General features: G+C 38.7%; 1 protein-coding gene across 4 annotated transcripts in view; it reads left to right on the forward strand.

Moving 5' to 3' along the window:
* Ankib1 (ankyrin repeat and IBR domain containing 1) overlaps nt 1-22,810 on the forward strand; it is a 190,980-nt gene extending 168,170 nt beyond the window's left edge. For 3 of the 4 annotated variants that reach the window (XM_045160276.1, XM_045160277.1, XM_045160279.1), the window contains 10 exons: nt 1,224-1,354; nt 4,200-4,334; nt 5,741-5,827; nt 5,914-5,980; nt 8,114-8,259; nt 9,290-9,468; nt 10,382-10,433; nt 15,044-15,158; nt 17,712-17,845; nt 19,043-22,810. In XM_045160276.1, coding sequence (XP_045016211.1) covers nt 1,224-1,354; nt 4,200-4,334; nt 5,741-5,827; nt 5,914-5,980; nt 8,114-8,259; nt 9,290-9,468; nt 10,382-10,433; nt 15,044-15,158; nt 17,712-17,845; nt 19,043-19,780 — 1,784 coding nt within the window. In that variant the 3' untranslated portion in view covers nt 19,781-22,810. The remainder of the gene's footprint in view (nt 1-1,223; nt 1,355-4,199; nt 4,335-5,740; nt 5,828-5,913; nt 5,981-8,113; nt 8,260-9,289; nt 9,469-10,381; nt 10,434-15,043; nt 15,159-17,711; nt 17,846-19,042) is intronic. The other variant, XM_045160278.1, reaches the window with a different exon arrangement.
* Nucleotides 22,811-24,269: the final 1,459 nt, after the last annotated feature.

Below are 24,269 nucleotides of genomic sequence, written 5' to 3' on the forward strand. Positions count from 1 at the left end.
TTGGTTAATTCTTACATGTGATTTACTTTCATACATTCCTCTAGAATGCAGTTAGGAGCTGGCATTTCCTCCAAGTGTTAAATGTTCTGTTTCACACCACACAGTTGCTTTGTTTTGTCAGCTTTGTGCTTTATTTATTATAACAATGGACAATGATATCCTAAGAATATGTTAGAGCCTGTGAACTAAGAATAATGTTGATGCCAGAAAGAGAAGAAATGCCACTTCTTTTAAACAGAAATTAAATGTTTTAAATGTGAGATATACTTAGTGGTTTTATAGCATTGCCTCCACACCTTGACCACACTAGCCATAAGTACATTTCTGTCCCCACCAAAGTATCTAAGTCCTTCCCGTCAGCACCCTTATCAAGCCATCTTCCTCCCAGTATACAGAGAACCAGAAAGGCCTGGTCACTTTGCTGTGCTGTTCTCTTTCTATGTGGGACTAAGAACCAGTGCTTTGCAGTCCAATCCTAGGTGGTGGTGTGTAGCTAATAAAAACATAAGTGGATTCCTATAGCAAAACAGACTCACTCTACTGCTAGACTTCCTTAGCTTAGAGTTCAGTTCCTCTAGTCCACGTACAGAGCCACTTCAGGGACCACTCGACCTAATTCTCTGCACCCCTGCATTTTTGATGCTGCTTTTATGTAAGGACTGAGTAAAATTTCCTTCTAAACTTTAAAATTCAAGTGGTCTGGTTTTTCCCTTGCTTTAAACAGTGTAACTAAACCCTTATCCTAATATCTTTTAGAAAGTGTCTGCTTGTAACTAAAGCTGAGATAAGTCATTTTCAGCCATTGTTAAGTGCCTTTTGGGGCTAGAGAGATGATTTAGTGGTTGAGGTGCTTGCTTGCAAAGTTAAAGGACCTAGGTTCAGTTCCCCAGGGCTCATATAAGCGTTTGATCCCAGTACTGGGAGAGGCAGGAGAATCACCATGAGCTCCAGGCCAGCCTGGGACTACAGAGGGAGTTCAAGGTTAGCCTGGCCTACAGTGAGACCCTGCTTTAAAAAAATAACAATAGGATAAAATAAAGTAACACTTTTGGAATAGAACCTATGCTATTCAAACTGAAGCAGTTCTAAAAGCTTCTCCATAGGCTTCAATAGTAAAATAAATGTATGACCAAAATGGAGAGATAACCTGCAAAGTCTAGTGGTTCCCCACCCCCGTTGTATCCTTAATTATTTATGTTTATGTTTTGCTTATTATCCCAAAGTGGTGGGAGTTAGTGAAGCTTACGAGGATGCTGCCAATTGTCTCTGGTTGTTAACCAACTCCAAGCCATGTGCTAACTGTAAGTCTCCAATACAGAAGAATGAAGGCTGCAATCACATGCAGTGTGCCAAGGTAAGAAGCTAAAACATATTTGCATACTTCAAGGTGGGAATCTTAATTTTGTTTGTCATTCCAGAAAAAATGGAATCCTGCCAATGAGACCATCAGTTAAATAAATAATTCTTTATAGTACTGAAAATAAAGATGCTAACAAAGTTCCACATGACTGAAAACTAGTCAGTATAAATAATTACTTTCAGGGTACTTAAAGATAGAAAAATCTATGCTCTCCTGATTTCATTGTACCAAAAGAAAGTACTGTGGGTTTCTTTCTTTTCTTTCTTTCTTTTCTCTTTGCAAGCAGAGAGAATGGGCATGCCAGGGCCTCTTGCCACTGCAAACAAACTCCATATGCATGCACCACTTTGTGCATCTGGCTATAGTTAGTAGGGGAATTGAACCCAAGTCATTAGGCTTTGCACACAAGTGCTTTTAACCACTGAACCATCTCTAAAGCCCCATATACTTTTGTTTTTAAATCCAGAAATTAAGCTAGTAATATTTTATTAACTTATGCCTATAATTCTGAAGATTTTTGTTTTAAAACTGTAATGACATTTTGTTTTTTTCCCTTTTTGTTGGAAGTGTCATTAAGTTTTTAAATAATGTTTTAAGACAATGTAATTTATTCTAATTTAGAATACTTAAATATTTAAGACTATAATAAAATACCAATGTCTTTACTTATAATTACTTGATTTTAACCTTAAGTTTAATAATCATACTATAACTTATAAAAGAAAGCTAACAAATTATTTCATAAGTTTTTATAAATGAAAATTAGTCAAAATAAATTAGTGAGACATCAGTGATTCCTTAAGAGGCAGAAGGAGAAACCTAGTACAGTGCTCTGAGCAGGTAACTCAAACCTGTTTATTGTATTAGTTTATCTGATGATTGAATGAAAATTATTTTCTCTAATTATGGTCTTATCTCCAACATTCATATTTGGTTTTGTTAATAGAAAATTTGATATAGACTACCTAAATATATAAAATAGAGTGACCATAAAAAGCAGAAGTTGGCTGCTGAGATAGATTACAACATTATCTTTATTTTTTATTTATTTACAAGCAGAGAGAGAGAAAAAATAGGCACACCAGGGCCTGTAGCTACTGCAAATGAACTCCAGATACATGTGCTTCTTTGTCCATCTAGCTTTATGTGGGTACTATGGAATTGAATTGAACCTGGGTCATTGGGCTTTGCAGGCAAGCACCTTAACCTCTGAACCATCTCTCCAGCCCCAGCATTACCTTGAGATCCTTCACAGCACTTAACAGTAATAAGTACTGAGTAAAGGAAGATTTTCATGAATTTATAAGAATGCTGATTTTGGTTAAGCTTCAGTAAGCTTTCTTTCTTTTTTTTGTTTTTGTTTTTCAAGGTAGGGTCTCGCTGTAGCTCAGGCTGACCTGGAATTCACTGTGTAGTTTCAGATGGCTTCAAACTCACTGTGATCCTCCTGCCTCTGCCTCTCGAGTGCTGGGATTAAAGGCATGTACCACCATGTCTGGCCATTTTAAATAAATTTAATTAATAAATAAATTGAGAGAGAGAGAGTGAAAAAGAGGGTGCACCAGGGCCTCTAGCTACTGTAAACAAACTCCACACGTGTGCCGCCTTGTGCATCTGGCTTATGTGGGTACTGGAAACAACAATGGGATGTTGAGTATGTAGAGAAACTGAAACCCTCATACATGGCTGATGGTAACACAGTGTGGTACACTTGCTATGGAAAACTGTGTTAGTTCCTCAGATAGATAATTAGAATTGCCCTAGGAAGTACTGTTTAAAGTATCAAAAGATACATAAACCAAGTGTGGTGGTATATGGCTTTAATCCCAGCAGAGTTTAAGGCCAGCCTGAAACTACATTGTGAATTCTAGGCCAGCTTGGGCTAGAGCAAGACCCTATCTCTAAATCCCCCCCACCACCACCACCAGAAAAAAGTCTGGGCATGGTGGCACATGCCTTTAATCCTAGCACTCAGGAGGCAGAGGTAGTGATCGCTGTGAGTTTGAGGCCACCCTGAGACTACAAAGTGAATTCCAGGTCAGCCTGGGCTAGAGAGCAAGACCCTACCTCAAAATAATAATAATAATAATAATAATAATAATAATAATAATAATAATAATATAGACTAGGGATGGAAAGGTCTTTTCTGACTCAGAATCCATAAGCATAAAAGAAAAGGATGAATTTTCGTACTGGAATTTTAGCATTGTCTGTTATGGTATGATAAGTAAGTTAAGTTTTATTAAAATAGAAGGTAGGTTTTGTTAGCTGTTGTACTTAGTTTTTAAACTTCCAGTTTCAATTTGTCAGGTGCCAGAAGTTTTTCATTTTTACTGGTAGAACTTTATAGACCAAGGTCAGATTATTACACTCTTAAAAAATGAATCCAGGCATGGTGGCACACACCTTTAATCCCAGCACTCAGGAGGCAGAGGTAGGAGGATCACTGTTCGTTTAAGGCCAGCCTGGGATAGAGTGAGAGTTCCAGGTAAGTCGGAGCTAGAGAGAGACCCTGCCTTTAGGGGAGGGGGGAAAAAAAGTATTTGTCCGGCTTTTTTAATTCTTGGGAAGAATGCCCTATTGATTTTTTTTGCCAATCCTTATGATTATATCATAATACAATTTTTATTTTAGTTTATCATTATGGGAAATAATTTTAAACTGTCCTTCACATCTTTCTACAATGCAGATAAGATATGTAAAAGAAACATGCCTTTGAGAATATTTGTTCTTGGTCACATAGCACAGGATATTTAATCATTATAAATTGTTTAACTGAACAAAAGGACATCATTTGCATATTAATCTATGGAAATATTTGCATATGTTTTCTTTTAAGTGCAAGTATGACTTTTGCTGGATTTGTCTAGAAGAATGGAAAAAGCATAGTTCTTCCACTGGAGGTTATTACAGATGTACTCGCTATGAAGTCATTCAGCATGTAGAGGAGCAATCCAAAGAAATGACTGTGGAGGTAACAACTGCTTAACCAAGACCATTGTCTATGCCAGAATACCATTGGAAAGATTTTGCATTTCTTCTTGTCTTCATCTTAATGAGGCATCACATTGATTATGCTGTGCAATAGCTTTTAAACAAAATAACTCTAAGACTTGGGGTTTTTTTTCAAATGTTTCCTTTTTTTTAATGTCTATTTTCTTTTTTTTTTTATTTTCTTTAAAATTATTTATTTATTTATTTAGTTGAGAGCGACAGACACAGAGAGAAAGACAGATAGAGGGAGAGAGAGAGAATGGGCATGCCAGGGCTTCCAGCCTCTGCAAACGAACTCCAGACGCGTGCACCCCCTTGTGCATCTGGCTAACGTGGGACCTGGGGAACCGAGCCTCGAACCGGGGTCCTTAGGCTTCACAGGCAAGCGCTTAACCGCTAAGCCATCTCTCCAGCCCGTCTATTTTCTTTTTTGAAAGGAATTTCTACTGCTCCTTTTTAACAGTTTTTTTTATTTCCATTTATTTATTTGTTTATTTGAGAGAAAGAGTGACTGGGCATGCCAGGGCCTCCGGCCACTGCAGATGAACTCCAGATGCAGGTGCCACCTTGTGCATCTGGCTTACATAGGTCCTAGGAAATCAAACCTGGGACCTTTGGCTTTGCAGGCAAAAATTGTAACTGCTAAGCCATCTCTCAAGCCCTCCTTTTTTATTTTGATGAAGACGTGAAGAGTTTAGTTCCTGCCAGCCTCTGTAAAGACTAAAATAGCATGATATTGACAATATAATAATACTATATTATAGCATAGAGTTTAGTGTCTTAGTTTACTCAGGTACCATAGACTGGATGGCTTCAACAGAAGTGTGTTTCTCACTGTCAGTTGTGAGGAGGTTGTGAATTCTAAGACCCAGGTTTGAGCTAACTGGTTCTTGGTGAGGGTTCTCATCTTGGTTTACAGCCAGCCAGCCACCTTATGGCCTGTGTCATGATGAACTTTTCAGAAAACAGAAGCAGGAGCTAGGTATCCCTTCCTCCTCTTTTATAGGAAGCTTTATCAGGCTAGATCTAATGGTAATGACAACTTAAGTCTACCCACCTCTCCACAGGTTCTATGTCCAAATGCAAGTCATATGGTGGGCTAGGACTTCAGGGTGAATTCCAAGGGGTCACAGATCAGTCCACAGTAACAAGCCAGCAATAAAACATAGATGGTATAGAGTTGAGAGTTTGGTGTTGAGAGTACAAATGGAAGACTTTGTTCCAGGAACCTTTCAAATGTAGTGACTATTATATTTTCAACATATTATATTCACAACAAAATACCTGTATTCATTAATACCTATTACTAATAAGACCTTTAATCCACCCAGAAACTAATTAATTACTATTTTTATAAGTTACTTATTATAAATGTTTGCTTCCTAGGCTGAGAAAAAACACAAACGATTTCAGGAACTTGACAGATTTATGCACTATTACACAAGATTTAAAAACCATGAGCATAGTTATCAGGTATGTCCCAAATCATTTCATATGAACTAAGCTACACTATTATGAATAAAGAAGATGGTTTAAATTATTTATTTCTGTTCTTTTAGTTAGAACAACGCCTTCTTAAAACAGCCAAAGAAAAGATGGAACAATTAAGTAGAGCTCTCAAAGAAAGTAAGTTCTATGTGGTATGTGTGATAATTACTCTTAAATACTCTTTGCTGAGTCAGTTCACTGGTAGAAGGGTAGGCCCCTAACAGAATGCATTACATCCTTTAGCCCCTCCTGGTACTGTTTTGAATGCTCTTAAGCCCTAAAAGTAGCTAAGTCTTAAGAGATCTATGGCTGGAGATTTTGTTAGTCACCTAACTTGCTTATCCTATAGACTATGCTTTTAGCAGACAAAACCTCATCATTGATTTGCTCCTTCTGTGTCACTGTGGATGCTCTCCTATATGCACAGGTGGATGCACCTAGACCTTGTGACAGAGAGCAAGATACACATGCCACATTGTCAAGGACCCAAAGATTCTTGTAGAGCACAATGGAAGTCAGAAACCACTTGGGAATGAACCTTTTTGTTGACAAATGACATGGAGGTCAAAAACAAAAGCCATGAGATAGTCTAACTTATGAGTCCCAAATTGAAAGTTATTTTTAAAAATATCCTAGGCCAGGCATGGTGGCACACACTTTTAGTCCACTATCATTAAAAACCTGGTCTCATCTGGGCATGATGGCTCACGCCTTTACTCCCAACACTTACGAGATAGAAGTAGGAGTATGAGTTCGAGGCCACCCTGAGACTACATAGTGAATTTCAGGTGAGCCTAGGCTACAGCGAGACCCTACCTCAAAAACAAAAAAAAAAAAAAGAAGAAGAACCTGGTCTCCTTGTTACTAGTTTGTTGGTATTATTAATGGCATTACTTGACCAGTATTAACTTGAGAGTAATGTCCACAGTGAAACTGATAGAAAAGCGGTCTTACAACGTGAATAGCTTTTCAACAGGATTTTGGTCTGTTTTATCACTAATGTATTTCATGCTTATAACTATGCCTGACCATATAGTAAACATTCAATATTTGCAGAAAAATTACTGCTTTTTTTAACATCTTGGAGGATCCAGGATGTAAAATAGAAAAAAATGAAGTAAAGGATACAGCAATTGGAAAGTAAGAAACAACTAACTTCACATATTATAATGAGCAAGGAGGAAAGGTGGTTCATTTAGGGTGGGTTGTTTGTTTGAGGTAGGGTCTCACTGTAGCTCAGGCTGACCTGGAACTCACTGTGTAGTTCCATGCTGGCCTCAAACTCATAGCAGTAGTTATGAGTTCTCTTGAATGCTGGGATTAAAGGCATCCTCCACCATACCCAGCTTGTTTGGATTTTTACATCCTGGTTCAGATGCCTACACTAGGGACTTAGAGTACACAGAAATATTAGAGTGTTCTGTACATCAGTTTGTTCTGTTTATGTGCAGTGTCTTCCTAAAGGTATGCTGCTTCTGATTTTACACAATGCTTATAACTTGGATTCTATATAGTTTAATATCTGTTAATTTGCAGTTAAAAAAAAACCTGAAGCTGGGTATGGTGTTGCATGCTTTTAATCCCAGCATTTGGGAGACAGAGGTAGTAGTATTGCTATGAGTTCTAGGCCACCCTGAGATTACATAATGAATTCCAGGTCAGAAAACAAACAAACAAAAAAGCTAAAATGTTATAATGATACCTTTGCCTTATTTTATTAAGGCAGTTTCTTCTCCCCTCCTCCTCACTCTTCCTAACTTCATGTTTTTCTATAAAGTTTTTAGTATGCTAGCATTATATACTAGTTATTCAGTTGTTCCTCAGAATGTAGCTTATTTCCCCTTATAATGTTGAGGCATCATCATAATTACTTTTTTATAGCAAGCAAGCAATTTAGCAAAGATATTTGTTCAAATTCTTCAGCAAAGTTTCTGTAGAGATTATCTGACAATTTTCTAAAGCATGCACTTTTGGGTTGACCCAAAACCAGATTCTTTACCAGTATAGCAAGAATGGAATTCAGGAAGAATATATATATGCCTTCATGTCTTCTGGGCCGCAGGCGCTTAGGCTTTGCTTAGAAACACATACATGTCACACATGTAGTGTTTATGTAGACTTCTAATATAGTTCAAATGCATATTATCATGCAGCTATTTCAGGCTCTTCAGAACTTTTTTTAAAGAAAACCTAATTGTTTGGCTTTATAATAGAATAAATTTTACAATAAAATACTTGCAAAAAATTTACTATGCCTCAATTACTTTATAGCTGAAGGAGGCTGTCCAGATACCACTTTCATTGAAGATGCAGTTCATGTGCTCTTAAAAACTCGGCGTATTCTCAAGTGTTCTTACCCATATGGATTTTTCTTAGAACCTAAAAGCACAAAGAAAGAAATTTTTGAACTAATGCAAGTAAGATCCTTTTTAAATTATATTTAAAATGGTAGCAAATTTTAAGAAAACAACTTTTCTCCTGTTCAACTGCTTAACTACATTTTGACTAGTTTGAGTGTGAATAGTAAAACAATTTTGTTTTTATTTTTTAAATGTTTTTTAATAAAGGAAAAATTACCTTTAATATACTACAATTTACTTGCTGTTTAAATTTGTCACTTCAGATTTAAATGAGCTCTAAGCTGTGCCACCATTTCCTACAGCATTTCTTTTACTTTAAACTGGTAGAGGTAGAAATCTGGCCTGCTTCTGATTATGTGATAGGGGTTTTATCTATAGAGATGAAAAAAACCACATTACATACTAGATTAGAAAGTTAATCTTTACCTGTATATTTCAAAAGTACAACTCAGAAACTTAGAATATTTAATAACAAAAACCCCTAAACCAGCCAGCATCTCAGTAGCTCACCAACCCCACTGTATATCCCTCTTCTTTTTAAACCACCCAAGTTTTCTCCTCTTTTGGTTTTCATTTCATACTTTTAAACTGCCATCTACTAATTTCTTATATTCTCTACAAAGCTTTCTAGAGCTAACCACATATGAGTATAATCTGCCTTGCTTCAGATCTTCAGCACCAGCACCACATGTAATCTGCATCATGGCACCCACGCCTTGGCTTATACAATGTCCTGAAATATACTGGGTGTTTTCCACATAGACAAATTACAAGTTCTTGTAGACCACACATACTCAGCTACATGGCATTCTATACCAACTAACCACTTTCCTGAAAGTACCTATCAAATGAGTGCTATTTTCCTGAACTTAAACTGACTTCTGCTATTACCCTTTTGTAACCTGGAAAAATGTACAAAACAGAAAACATGTTAAATAGAAAAGCATTTCAAATTTTGGATTAACTTCTGACTTTCAAAGAGTTAGACTTCACTGAGAAACTAGATAGATGGCTCTATTTACTATCCTATTTGAATTGTAACTCCTTTTTAGTTTTTGATGGAGTTTCCCCCCTCCTCTTACTATAGACAGACCTAGAAATGGTCACTGAAGATCTTGCCCAAAAAGTCAATAGGCCTTACCTCCGCACACCCCGCCATAAGATTATCAAGGCAGCATGCCTTGTGCAGCAGAAAAGGCAGGAATTTCTGGCATCAGTGGCTCGTGGAGTTGCACCTGCTGACTCACCAGAAGCTCCTAGGCGCAGGTAAGAATGTATGCCCTGTAGAAACCACTCTAGCTTGAGCTGGATGTGCTGGGACTGCTTAAAATATAGGCAGGAGATCAAAATAGGCTAACTTGTCTTGATTATATTTTTTTCCTCAGTACTGTTTCTTTTTCTAAATGTTTTTGTTAGCTTGCTTGTCTACCATTGGGCAGCTCCTAAAGACAGGCTAGGTTAACTTCTCATTTCAGGTGAACACATAATTCACAGTATCCTAATGTTTCATTTCAAGTGAAGTATATGTAGTAATATGATAATGGTAGTCATAAACATCTCAGGATTTAGAATCTGGGAACATTGCCAGCATGTTATGGTCATATTTGTATGTTTGTGTTAAGAAAAGTTGTAAAGAAATGAGAAATCTGCTATTAGTTATCCAAATTCACCCCATAAGGAACAGTTGTTTGGGTTGTTTTATTTCAAATATTTATACTACTTCTGCCACTATAAATTGAAACATATTTTGTCCTTATTTTTACAGAAATATGTATAAGTAAATATCTTTCATAAAGTGCTATCACATGGTAATTTTTTCATCATTTTACACAAATGTAAAGCAACTTAGAATTTATTTAAAAAATTATATAAGTAATTAAATTTAATAGTTAATCTACTTTGGTTTGGAACTTACAAACAGAAGAATTAAAAGTAGTGTTCAAAGCCAGGCATGGTGGTGCACGTCTGTAAAACCAGCATTCGGGAGGCAGAAGCAGGAGGATCACTGTGAGTTCAAGGCCACCCTGAGACGACATAGTGAATTCTAGGTCAGCCTGAGCTAGAGTGAGACCCTACCTCAAAAAAGCAGAAAAAAAAAAGTAATGTTCAAAGGATAAGGGTTATTGTATACTTTGTAGTATTGATAATAAATCAAATGGTATGTCTAATTTCTTTGTAGCTTTGCTGGTGGAACATGGGATTGGGAATATTTAGGATTTGCATCACCTGAGGTAATTGTTTTGCTGAGTTTTTGCTTATTTTTGTATTTTTTTTCTTCATGCAACCTTGCCTGCCTTTGCACCGTCATCTGTCCTGCCGACACTATCAGCCCTGCTTTCTCTTCCTCTTGTGACAAAAATGCCTTACCAAACTGCTTATTGTATTAGAGTATCATCTTGTTAAATACATCCCTCCTTTAGTGTTCTGAATTGCTAAGTAGCATTTAGAACAGTTTAAGAATAAATTTTTGGAAAATATCTTCTAATTTGTTAAGAGCTATCAATGTATTAGAAATATGTAGCTATAATTTTTTTGTGGTCTGTAGATATCAGAAACCTAACACTATTTTTTCTTAATTGTTGCAACAACCTGAGACAGTTGATTTGTATCATTTGCTGAAGTGGAAAACTTCACAGCTTGCAGACAAAAATGCTTTTCTTACCTGCTTTTTGCTTCCCTTAAGACTTTCCACTCTTTTTGGTTCCTTGTCTGTTATAATTGATATGCCACTCTATAATATAGAAATTCTATAACAGTTAACACTATATATAGCAGCTGTGGCAAATAAAAGTAAGTCCCAGTAAAAATTAAGACATGACCATTTTCTCAGATTTAAATTGCCACTGTCACTGTCTGATTTCAAATGTTTAGCAGTTCTCTCCGTTTCTCTCTCCTGTGCATCTTAGAAAATAGCATGTTGTTTGATGACCCTTGAACTTAATTCTTGTGAAGAGTCAGGACACACAATGAAAGCTTTGTCTTCTGAAACTCAAAGACAGTGAAAATAATTATTCTCAGCAGATCTGTGGCTTGTTTAAATCAGAGACTTCTTTTAGCTAAGGATACTTGCAATCCCCTTGAAGCCCTTTATATTGGTAGACACATACAGAAAGTAGTGATGAGAAAACAGTTTGTGCCTAGAGCACATATGGAAATTTAAAAAAATTTTTTTGTTTATTTTTATTTATTTATTTGAGAGCTATAGACAGAGAGAATGGGCGTGCAAGGCTTCTAGCCACTGCACACGAACTCCAGATGTGCATCCTTGTGCATCTGGTTAACATGGATCCTGGGGAATTGAACCTCGAACTGTGGTGTCCTTAGACTTCAAAGGCAAGTGCTCAACTGCTAAGCCATCTCTCCAGCCCCACATATGGAAATTTTAAGTTCATTGAAATTTGCTAAAAAATATAATGTGCTGATAAATGTTTTTCATTTTTTTAATTTAGAGAGAGAGAGAGAGAGAGAGAGAGAGAGAGAGAGAGAGAGAGAGAGAATGGGTATACCAGGACCTCCAGCCACTGTAAACAAGCTGCAGATGCATATGCTACTTGTGCATCTGGCTTCCATGGGTATTAGGGAATTGAACCTGGGTCTTTAGGCCTCCAATTCAAGAACATTAACCACTGAGCAATCTCTCCAACTCTGCTAAAAAAAAATTTAATTATAAAACAATGCTGGATGTGGTGGCACACACCTTTAGTCCTCCCTAGCACTCACTACAAAGTAAGTTCCAGGTCAACCTAGACCAGAGTGAGACCATATGTGGAAAAAAGGTTTATAAAACAAATTAAGAAACTTTTACTATACCTGATCCTGGGTTCATTACTTTTGTGTTATAATATCATTACAATTTGGGGGATATTGTAGAGATTTTCCATCTCAAAACAATAAGTAAGCTTCATTCATCAAGGGGTGAACACAATTTAGCAAAAATAAAACTTTTGTTAAAGGCTGGGGTTGGTGGCATATGCCTTTAATCTCAGCACTGAGGCTGAGATAGGAGGATGGCTATGAATTCAAGGCCAACCTGGGCCATATAGTGAGTTCCAGGTCAGTCTGGGCTACAGTGAGACCCTTCGTGGGTGGGAGGCTTTGTCAGTTCACAGTTGTTTATGTATCATCTTGCAACTTCTGATTCTGACGGTAACTTTAAGAATCCCAAAAGAAGCTGGGCATGGTGGTGCACACCTTTAATCTCAACACTCAGAAGGCAGAGGAGGGAAGACTGCTGTTTCAGGCCAGCGTGGCACTGCAGACTGAGTACCAGGTCAGCCTGGGCTAGAATGAGACCCTACCTCAGGAAAACAAGAAACAAAAAAAGAATCCTAAAACATTTGGGCTTGCAAATATATATGGCTGTTGCTAAATTTATTTTTTATGTTGGGTATGGTGGTACACATCTGTAATCCTAGCAGAAAGGAAATCACTGCAAATTGAAGGCCAGCCCAGACGTCATAGTAAGTTCCAGGTAAACCTGGGTTGCATAGCAAGACTTTGTCTCAAAAAAGCAAGTATATGAAATATTTAGCAAAAATAATTCACTCTTTAAAGTCTTTGGCATGTTGCCAAACCAAAACTTTATGTAAACTTTACTACAAATCTAAAAAGAATTACATACATTTCAAGACTTTCACATTCTTTATGTGTGGGACTATTTCAAGGAACTGCCAAAATTATTATTTTCCTTAATATAGATTATGGAAATAAGACACCATTAGCAAATGCCACAATCTTTTTGAAAAAATATATTTTATTTTTATTTATTTATTTGCAAGAAAGACAATGGCACACTAGGGCCTTCAGCACTTGTGCATCTAGCTTTACATGGGTCCTGGATGAATTAAACCTGAGTCCTTTGGCTTTGCAACCAAGTGCCTTAACTGCTAAGGCATCTTTAGAGCTCCAAATGCCACAGCCTCTTATGTTGAACTTATATTTTTCACTAAAATCACTAAAGCCCATTGGAAAGATCATAGTCTTAAATCTGAGAGATGCCTGAATTCAAGTTCTCATCCTGTAACTTATTAGATATTGGCAAATTTTCTTTCTCAATTTTTCATCTTTAAAATAAAATGTTTTTTAATATTTTTATTTATTTATTTGACACAGAGAGAATGAGAAAGGACACACCAGGGCCTCCAGCCACTGCAAACGAACACCAGATGTGTGCGCCCTCTTGTGCATCTGGCTAACGTAGGTCTTGGGGAATTGAAACTGGGTCCTTTGGCTTTGCAGGCAAATGTCTTAACTGCTAAACCATCCCTCCAGCCCTAAAATGAAAAGTTGTAATAGATGATGACAGCACATAGGAGTCCTGGTAGGATTAAAGAGTCTTATTGTAACATGGTTTGGATGACTCCTGCCTCATTCTGAGTGTGAAACTAAACTTAGGTAGATAGAGTTTAAATAAATTTAAATAGAGTGGGCTGGGACTTTAGTCAAGTAGTAGAGCACTTGTCTAGCTAGCATGCACAAGGCTGTGGGTTCAATCCTCAAGTCAAAAGATTGGTAGATGGTAGACAGTCAGATACATACATACATACTTATTTACTTACTTACTTTACCCAAAGTGGTTTTGGTATGAAAATTTTGTAATATATAACCTCTTGTCACTTATTTGCAGTACTTTCACCATATTAGAATATTAAAAATTCTGAAGCAGGGCTGGAGAGGTGGCTTAGCAGTTACAATGCTTTCCTGTGAAGCCTAAGGACCTAGGTTCGACTCCCTGGAACCCACGTAAGCCAAATGCATATGGTGGCACATGCACCTGGAGTTCATTTGCAGTGGCTAGAGAACCTGCTGTGTTCATTCTTTCTCTCTAACAAATAAATAAAATATTTTTTTAAAATCTGAAGCAACTAGGATAATCATAAACCTTAGGGTCTTAGTATTTAGCCCTAAAAGATTGTATAATAATTTGTTTTAGTTTTTTGTTTTTCAAGGTAGGGTCTCACTCTAGCTCAAGCTGTCCTGGAATTCACTGTGTAGTCTCAGGGTGGCCTCAAACTCTCAGAGATCCTCCTACCTGTGCCTCCCAAGTGCTGGGATTAAAGGGATTTTCAAAATTGGCCTTTTATGTTGTCATATACCCTGGCCTCCTCTTCTCATTTCTTTTGTCACTGAGGCAAATATATTTGTACCTAGATACTAACAGATATTCCCAGGTTATATCCTTTGGTAGTAGCAAACCTATCTTAAGCTGTTGTCAAAAAGGTAAAACAGACTCATGGACACTTGACTAAGTCTATCTACATTTTACATGTTAAATAAAAAACCCTTCCATTTCCTGTACTGCAAATAACACCACATATTGGCTAATGAGGAAAGGCAACCCAGTAAAATCTTACTTTAAAGCTAACCTAACATTTTTCTTTTAATCTAGTCATTTGACTTGTGATAAGTGTGCTATATAGTAGTCACAAAACCAACAACTTGGCAAGTGTACCTTTTGGATTTTCTGTTGTTTTCCTCCTCCTTCCCTTCTCACCCAGTCCCCTTTACTTATATCACAACTAGACATCCAGGGAAATCCTAACTTGTTAGCAAACTGTCTGTGGGGTCAGTTATAATGCTAAGTGACAGGGTCCTTTGAACCATGGATCTACATTGGAGCTTGCAAGTATTCCCAGGTATTAGCCTTTGTAATGACTATTTGCCTTTTCCATTTCCTTGGCATGGCAAAACTTCAAGCTTCCTTTACCAAAACCAGGCGATTTTATAAAATATGTATAAAATCACACATTTTTCTCCCTGGGAAAAAATGTGCTCTTTGTTTTATTTGCATTTTTGAAACTTTGCATGCTCTCCTGTATTGTATAACCTTTGGTTTATGCAGGAATATGCTGAATTTCAGTATCGGAGGAGGCACAGACAGCAGCGTCGTCGAGGAGATGTACATAGCCTACTCAGTAACCCTCCTGACCCCAGTGAACCCAGTGAAAGCACTTTCGGTGAGTTCCTGAGGGTAGGGTCATTTAGTTTCTTAGTTCTCACACGTTTATTTTTAAACTAGCTGGTGTCATGTTGTTGAGTGTGTAATTTGTTCACAGTAAATGGGCAGGTGCTTCTGTTACCACAGAAGGAAGAAATCAGTAGGGTTTGTGATACCTGCCATTGCTTTGACATCAGCTGGGTAACTTTAATCAAAGCACATACCACCTGCTTTAGTTACCTGCATGTTGCTGGGACAAAATACCTGTTCAAAAGTAGCTGATGGGAAGAAAGTTTATTGGGGCTTATAGTCTCTAGGGAAGTTTCATCGGGGCAGGGAAGGGATGGTAGAGCAGAGGCTGAACAGCACTTCTTGCCACAGCAGCTGCCAGAAAGCAGCAGGAGAGTGGGTGGAGTTCTGGAAGGAGGAAACTAGATGGTAACACCTGAGCTTGCCCCTAGCAACACACCTTCTCCAGCAAGGAACAGTGCCATGCCATGCACTCATTGTGCACATCAGAATAAGTAATGCTTGTGAGCACTCAGTACAGTGTATTGAGACTTTTCTCCAAGCCTTAATTTCCCTAGAGACTTCCCTTTTTTTGTTGTTGTTTGGGGGCTGGGGCCAGGGTTGTTGTTTCAAGACTGTAGCCCAGGCTGACCTGAAATTCATTATGTAGTCTCAGGCTGGCCTCGAGCTCACAGTGATCCTCCTACCTCTGCTTCCAAAGTGCTGGGATTAAAGGCATGCGCTACCACAACCTGGCCCCCTTAAAGACATTTTTTTTAATTGTTGTTTATTATTTATTTATTTATTTATTTGAAAGCAACAAGAGAGAGAGAGAGAGAGAGAGAGAGAGAGAGAGAGAGAGAATGAGAATGGGCTTGCCAGGGCCTCTAGCCACTGCAAATGAACTTCAGACACGTGTGCCCCCTTAAACATCTGGCTAACGTGGGTCCTGGGGAATTGAGCCTCAAACCGGGGTCCTTAGGCTTCACAGGCAAGCGCTTAACCACTAAGCCATCTCTCCAGCCCCCCAGAGACATTCTTAAAGACAGAGAACTATTTTAATTACTTGACTTTATACATACACACACACACATACACACACACACACACACACACACACACACACACGTATATATTATGTATTTATTCATTTGAGAGAGAAAAAAGAAAGACAGAATGAGCGCACCAGGGCCTCCAACCACTGCAAATGAACTCCAGATGCATGCACCACCTTATACATCTGGTATTACATGAGTACTGAGGAATCAAACCCAGCTTCTTTTTTTTTTTAAATATTTTATTTCTTTATTTGAGAGAGAGAAAGAAGAAGAGAGAGAGAGAGTGAATGGGTGTGCCAGGGCCTCTAGCCACTGCAAACAAACTCCAGATGCATGTGCCACCTTTGCATCTGGCTTATGTGGGTCCTGGGGAATTGAACCTGGGTCCTTAGGCTATGCAGGCAAGTGCCTTAACTGCTGAGCCATCTCTCCAGCCCGAAACCCAGCTTCTTAAGCATTGCAGGCAAGCACCTTAACTGTTAAACAATCTCCAACCCTAATGCTAGTTTACTCATAGAAAATCTCCATGCTATAAAGCCAGGATCAGTTGGACTACAGATTTCTTCTTTAGGCTATTGTAATTTCCAAATTCTTTATTTTTAAGAAATCTGAGGGCTAGAGAGATGGCTTAGTGGTTAAGGAGCTTGCCTGCAAAGCCAAAGGACCCAGGTTCAATTCCCCAGTACCCACGTAACTTGGCACATGTGTCTTGAATTCATTTGCAGTGGCTAGAGGCCATGGCACACCCATACCCATACTCATTCTCATCCTCCCTCTCTGTCTGACTACCTATCTATCTGCCTGCCTGCTTCTTTCTGTCTCAAATAAATAAATAAAATATTTTTTAATCTGAAAATGAAAGTACTTTCATTGGTTATTACTTACAAAATGTAAGAGTAATGGGGAGTAGTGCTTGCATTCCTGAAGAAAACCCTATCAAACACAAGCAAAAATCTAAGGATATGCTTACAGTGAGACAAACATGTTGAGAAACCCAGCACTGAAAGAGAAGTTGCTGATTTAAAAAACATGTGGAAAAAGGAAGTTCTTTTGTTTGTTTTGTTTTTGTTTTTGTTTTTCGAGGTAAGGTCTCACTCTAGCCCAAGCTGACCTGGAATTCACTATGGAGTCTCAGGGTGGCCTCAAACTCACAGCAATCCTCCTACCTCTGCCTCCCAAGTGCTGCGATTAAAGGCATGCGCCACCACGCCCAGCGAAAGTTTTTTCTTTTTTGTTTGTTTGTTTGTTTGTTTTTAATACTGTATGCTTTTTTTTTTTTTTTTTTTTTTTTTGAAGGAAAGAGCAGGTGGGAATGGGCCTGCAGACACAGTAAACAAACTCTAGACACAAAGCCACCTTATGCATCTGTTTTACTACATGGGTAGTGGAGAATAGAATCTGGGTCCTGAGGCTTCTCAGGCAAGTGCCTTAACTGCTAAGCCACCTGTCCAGCAAAAGGAAGGTTTCTAATTTGTCATTAAACTGTGGTATTCATTTGCTTTCAGATATACCAGAGGGTGGCAGCAGCCGCAGGCCTGGTGCATCCGTGGTAAGTTCTGCATCCATGAGTGTTCTGCACAGCTCATCTCTACGTGACTACACCCCTGCCAGTCGCTCTGAGAACCAGGACTCTCTTCAGGTAGCCTTTTTCTTTTTTGGGTGGGGAGGCTGGGTCGAGGTAGGCTCTCACTGTAGCCCAGGCTGACCTGGAATTCACTATGTAGTCTCAGGGTGGCCTCAAACACTCGGCAATCCTACCTCTGCCTCTGAGTGCTGGGATTAAAGACGTGCACCACCACGCCTGGCTTTAGGTAGCCTTCTGAGCAGCCTTGCTATCCACACGTTTTGTCTTTCTCTGTTCATTGTATCTGTTATTTCCCTGCTTTTACTTTTACTGTTTTCCTTTTTCTTTTTCTTCTCTGTGGCACTGATGATTGAACTCAAAAGCCCTGAGCATGCTAAGCAGTAACTTTACCATATCCCTAGCCCAATAAGAAAAGGTTTCTATAGTTCTCTTTATCTCGGGTATTTCACCCTCTAGCATAGACAAGGAGGAATTTAAAATGAGATTTAAATATATAAAATGATTTATATAAATCAAAATGTTCTGACAAAGACTCATCTATCTAACTGAGTAAATTTATTTTTTAGTCAAGTTTTGAGGTAATTTTAGGGCTAGAGAGATGGCTCAACAGTTAAGGCACTTGCCTACAAAGCCAAATGACCCAGGTTTGATTCCTCAGTACCCATGTGCAGCAGACAGATTCAGGTTCGCTGAGATAAACTTCCAGACCAGGCACAGTTATGTGGAGGAAGGGATTATTGAAGTTTACAGATCCAGGGGAAGTTCCATAGTGGCAGAAGAAGCTGGCCTGCCTTCACAGGCCCAAACAGATAAAGAGAAGTACAAGACTAAAGGTCAAAATCCACAGCACACTTCAGGAACTCCTGCTAGGCACACTTTGCATATCTTTAGATTGAAATCTGAAACCCACCACCACAACTTAAGATCCACCCAGTGACATTGCCTCCAGCCAGGTAGCCAGCAGATGCAAACTACAAACAACTGAATATATTGGGGGCCATCTATTCTATTCAAACCACCACACCTTGCAAAGCCAAATACAAAGTGGTGTATGCATCTGGAGTTCATTTGCAGCAGCTAGAGGCCCTGATGTGCTCATTAATTCTCATTCGTATGTTCTTGTGTGCACTCTCCTCCCTCCCTCCTTCCCTCCCTCCCTTCCTCCCCCTCTCTCTCCCTCCCTCTCTCTCTCTCTCTCTCTCCTTGCAAATAAATAAAAAATGTTAAGGTCATTTTATTTTGTTGCCACAGGCTCTAAGTTCCTTGGATGAAGATGATCCCAATATACTTCTGGCAATACAGTTGTCACTACAAGAGTCTGGGCTGGCCCTCAATGAAGAAGCTAGAGACTTCCTCAGTAATGAAGCAGCCCTGGGAGCCATAGGCACTTCTTTACCTTCTAGGCTGGAGTCTGTCCCCAGGAGCACAGATAGCCCTCGAGCCGCACTGAGCAGCTCTGAGCTGTTGGAACTTGGTGACAGCCTCATGAGACTAGGAGCAGACAGTGACCCGTTTTCAACTGACACGTTGGGTTCTCACCCTCTCAGTGAGGCAAGAAGTGATTTCTGTCCCTCATCCAGTGACCCTGACTCAGCTGGCCAGGACTCCAGCATCAATGATAACCTTCTTGGCAATATCATGGCATGGTTTCATGATATGAACCCTCAGAGCATCGCACTGATTCCTCCAGCATCCACAGAAATTAGTGCAGATCCTCAGCTTCCCTGTGTCAAAGACAGGCCAGAAGGTGGGAGGGATGTAGAACTGGTGCCACCAGAAGAGTCAGTGTGTGAAGATGCTGGAGTCTGCAAAGGGGAAGGAGCCCAGGTAAAAGAAAATCCTTCAGAAGAAAATACTCTGGTTGGGGATGCACCATCTCAAGCTGGAGACAGTAGCAGTGAAGCAGCCAACAGAGAGGATGGTTCAGACGTTGCCAGTCAAACCCCTCAAACCTCAAGTGACTGGCTGGAACAAGTACATTTAGTATGAACTGCACACATTTGATCTCCAAATGCATTGCAGGTTCAGGGCATATGCTAGGTGGAATATGCTTTATAGCAACTTTGATCCACTTGATTCCAACTCAGTTATAAACCATGATCTTAGAATTTAATACAAAAGAGTTCCCTTGAATAGTAGCCTTATTGTCCATTTTAATGTTTCAAAATTAGCTATTTAATTATCCCCTTTTGCTGACAAAAAGAGCAGGAGTAAAAGAAACACAAATAAATAGGTTGTAGTCTACGTTATAAAACAATACAGTGCTACTGTTTATAAAAGCTAGAGTTGGATACACTTAAATTGAAATCTTAAATCAATGGCTTGACTCCCTAATCTTGGCTTTTCTCTTTTCAAAACGAAGTTTTCTTCATTTTAGAAGTTCAGTTTGGACAGTTCTGGTAACATGTATGTCCCCTATCTCTGTGCTCTTCCACAGCCTCCTTCCTCCTTTTGCCTGAGCGTTGTGGGGTGAGGCACCAAGGCTTTTTGGAGTGCTGCACCTGCCACCGTGTCATTACTTTCAATTCTCACAGGAATCAAAGATTTCTTCTCATGTTTATTTATAGTTCACTTGTGCCAAACTTACTCGTGCGCTGACCAACAAGGCATTTAGACGTGCAGCATCCCACCCAATGTGCTCCATCCAGGGCAGTGTCAGCGATTTCAGGAGTAAAAGGTGCCACTAGGTAGCAATGATGTTCCAGAATTTAATGGGCTTTTGTTGCCATGGAGACTGCATTTAAATAAAGGTAGCCTATAGCTTAAGTTAACTAAACCTAATGCTGCTGTTAAAAACAGTTTGTTTTAATATTAAAATACAGTTGATTAGCAACAGCGGTGCTGTATTTTAACAGACACTTTATTGGAAGTGCAATCATAGTTCTTTGTTTTCACAATTTTACAGTGCATTCTAATTACTAATGGGTGCAATTACTTTTAATGGTGTTTTATAAAATAGAAAAAAGTGGAGTTTTCATGAGTTATAGTAAATCCCACAATTATTAAAAAATTCAATAAAACATCCTACGCAACATGTTATTGTGCCTTTGCCTAACCTAAATGGATAGTTGCCAGTTAAATAAGTCAGTAATTCAAATTTCAATGTCTCTTCTGAAGTAACTATGCTATGAATTGCAAAGACCTCCATAAGCCACCCATGGCCTTGCCTTTACAGTAAATATAACAAATAAATGTTCAATCGGTTTATTTGCCGAAATAGCAAATGCTGATATGTATTTGTTCTCATGCACAATACTCATTTGCTGTGTGATCGCTGTTTAATATTGAAAAAAACCAACTTCCTAGTTATCAGTGTCTTACTGTGAAGAAAATATTGGTCTTAGTTGTAATTAAGATACAGTGGTACAGTCTGTAATTAAAACTAGAGTAAACTGTTGGAATGGCTGTTTTACTTACATATTATGAAGACTAGCAACATAACATAAGCAAAATAGAGACATACAACACTCCCTTTAGTGTTTTGCCAGATTCTTTCCAGAAATCTACAGGCACCGAAATTTCTGTCTTGAATTTGTACAGGGAAGTCCTAGGCTGGGTAAAAGATTATATTTCATATGGATATCCATGCGATTCATGATTATGGGTTTTGATTACTTTTTTTTCCAAACTCTACTTTTAAAATATTCAACTTTGAATTCATATGACCAAGACACTATATATATATATAATGAGTATTTATTATTCCCCAGCTCACCTGGGATGAACTGTGTTAGAAGTACTCCCATGCCGTGGATATCAAAGATCCCCATGTGTTTTTATTCTTCCAGTTATTGCAATATTGATATCAATTCCTGGTAAAGTTAGTGGGGAAAATATTAACTTTCTCTACAGTGTATTACTGTATCTTAAACTGAAATAGTCCATTAAAGGATTTTTTTTTACAAATTTATTTTGGATTTAAAATATTAAAACACAGTCAAGCTTTTAGACCACTAGGAAGGGTTTGTATCAGCAGAGGCACTGCACAGTGCAGTGAGCAGAGACGTGCTGAGTGCAGATCCAGTTGTGCTGGTGCTGGTGTCCTTGCATCTTGTGCAGTGTCCTTTGTGTCTGTGCTGGTCTCTCCTGAGCATGAAAAATGGTCATTATCCAGTTTGTATTTTCTTGGTACATATTTTAAAAATGACAGTCATTGACTTTACAACTCAGTAATAAAGTTTGGCGAAGCCTATTTTGTAAACAAGTTAATTTTATAATGTAAAAAAGTTAATCTAACCTTGACTTGTTATTTGCACTTTCATAGTCTATACTTGATACATTCCCACTTTATATACAGTAGGATTCTACAAACGTGTAGATGTTTGGCCAAATGAATGCTGTTGATAATATGTAAAGTTCTTTGATTAAACATTTATTACTTAAACTTCTTCCATTGTCTTATTATAGACTTCATTTTAAGTAAGTCAGGAAGATTAAGTTGCTTCATTTCCTTACAATATGATGGGATTGATTTGGTTCTACCATGTAATTGATTAGTGCCTAGTATTTTTACACTAGTCCACTGCTGAACATTCTATACTCCATAAATAAACCTGATATCATTACATTAGAGTGTGTAAATTTAATGCTCATTTTCACCAATGTAGCTTTTAGTAAAAAAAATGTTGATTTTTCGTTGAAACCTAACAGAAACACACAAAAGAACATTCAAGAATCTTAAGATATGCTTTGTGAAATTATTTAAGAAAAATGTGTCCCATATGGTTAAAATGCCCTGACTTTCCATCATTTTGTTATTCTGTCCCTTCTGAGTGGCAGAGCAGCCCTTGGCATCTGATCTTCCAGGCCATGTGCTGGTAATTCTTTGGATAACCACGTCAAGTCCTATTGTTTTATTTATGCCTTTCATTGTGTGGATCTGAAACCTTACTGCCAATGTCCATATGCTGACTTCCTTAAATGTTGTTTATGCAGCTACTAGTCTCATCTTTGTTCTCTTTTTAGTCCTAGATATTTGTTGCTTAACCTGTTATGAATTAAAATCTGAGACATCCTGAAGTTTGGTTGTTATTTTACAAAGTTACAGTGTTGGGAATATGATTCAGCGGCTAAGGGCACTTGTTTACAGTTACAGTGTTGGGAAGATGATTCAGTGGCTAAGTTACAATTAGTGTGTCTCTAAAGAGTAAAACTTTGGAATGTAAATATTAAGCCATAATAAGTAAAAATTGAGGTGAGTGGGGGTAAGGGTGAAATAATTCCATAGGAAAACAGTGTTCATTATGCTCAACACTTAGAGCAGGCATTGTTTCATCTCAGCATGGTGTCAAGGCCATAAACATTGATCATCTCCTTAGCAACATGGTACCATTGCCTTGTCGGTTCTTACAACCTCCTTCTCACAAGCACCTTTCATTTGAGCCATCTTCTCAGCCCCAACAGTTAAGAGCTGGTAGTTATAATTTTTTATCAGTGCTGGGGATTGGAATATACAGTTGTTCTTAAAGAAAGACAGAAAAGTTTCTGTGGCTCGCATTTCAGTTCTCCTTGAAATTGACAAGTAGCTGACAAACAGTGGTAGCCAAATTTTCAAAGGAATGATCCCTCTTTAGATTTTGAAACTATAATTTGAAAAGTCTGGATCAGGCTGTCTGCTATGTCTTGGTCTCTTGTTTCATGGAGGTGTATTACACACAAGCCTACCCTACATAAGGCATCTGTTCAAAGGCTGAGGTAAGGACAGAAAAGAGTGAACAGAACAACATAGAAAGGATAATGGGGCCAGGCATGGTGACACACACCTTTAATCCCAGCACTTGGGAGGCAGTGGTAGGATTACCGAGAGTTTGAGGCCACCCTACATAGTGAATTCCAGGTCAGTCTGGACTAAAGTGAGACCCTACCTCGAAAAACAGAAGAGGAAGAACGAACAATGGGACAATGGTTGAAGGAGGCAGTCCTTGTGGACTCCTTGTGGCCCTCAGACCCTGACAGCCATCTCAGGATCTGTCTGACTAGTAACCTGGAGGACAAGAAGGGTTCTTCATGCTCAGTATTCTTCAATAACAACACAAACCCCTCATGCCACTGGCAGCAACCAGCCCTGTAGAACTTGAGGTGTGGAGAATTTCACCTTCTGCATGCTGAGATATAGGGATTGGAGCCCTTTGCCTCTAATCTCAGAGTCTCGTGTCTTCTGCCTACATGAGGCATTGTGACAGGCTAACTTACTTGTTTGTAAGAAGGATAAAATGGGTTATTGCTGGTCAAAACTGTGGACCTGAGTTTGAACCTACATAGTACCCACATAAAAGCTGGGTGTAGGACTAGAGAGATGGCTTAGCAGTTAAGATGCCTAAGGACTCATGTTTGACTCTCCAGGTCCCATGTAAGCCAGCCACACAAAGTGATGCAAGCGGGCAAGGTCACACATGTACACAAGGGGGCACACACATCTGGAATTCAATTACAGTGGCTGAAGGCTCAGGTGTGCCAATTCTTTGCCTCTCTCATAAAG

Source organism: Jaculus jaculus, chromosome 10 (genome assembly GCF_020740685.1).
Source record: "Jaculus jaculus isolate mJacJac1 chromosome 10, mJacJac1.mat.Y.cur, whole genome shotgun sequence".
Lineage (NCBI taxonomy): Eukaryota > Metazoa > Chordata > Mammalia > Rodentia > Dipodidae > Jaculus > Jaculus jaculus.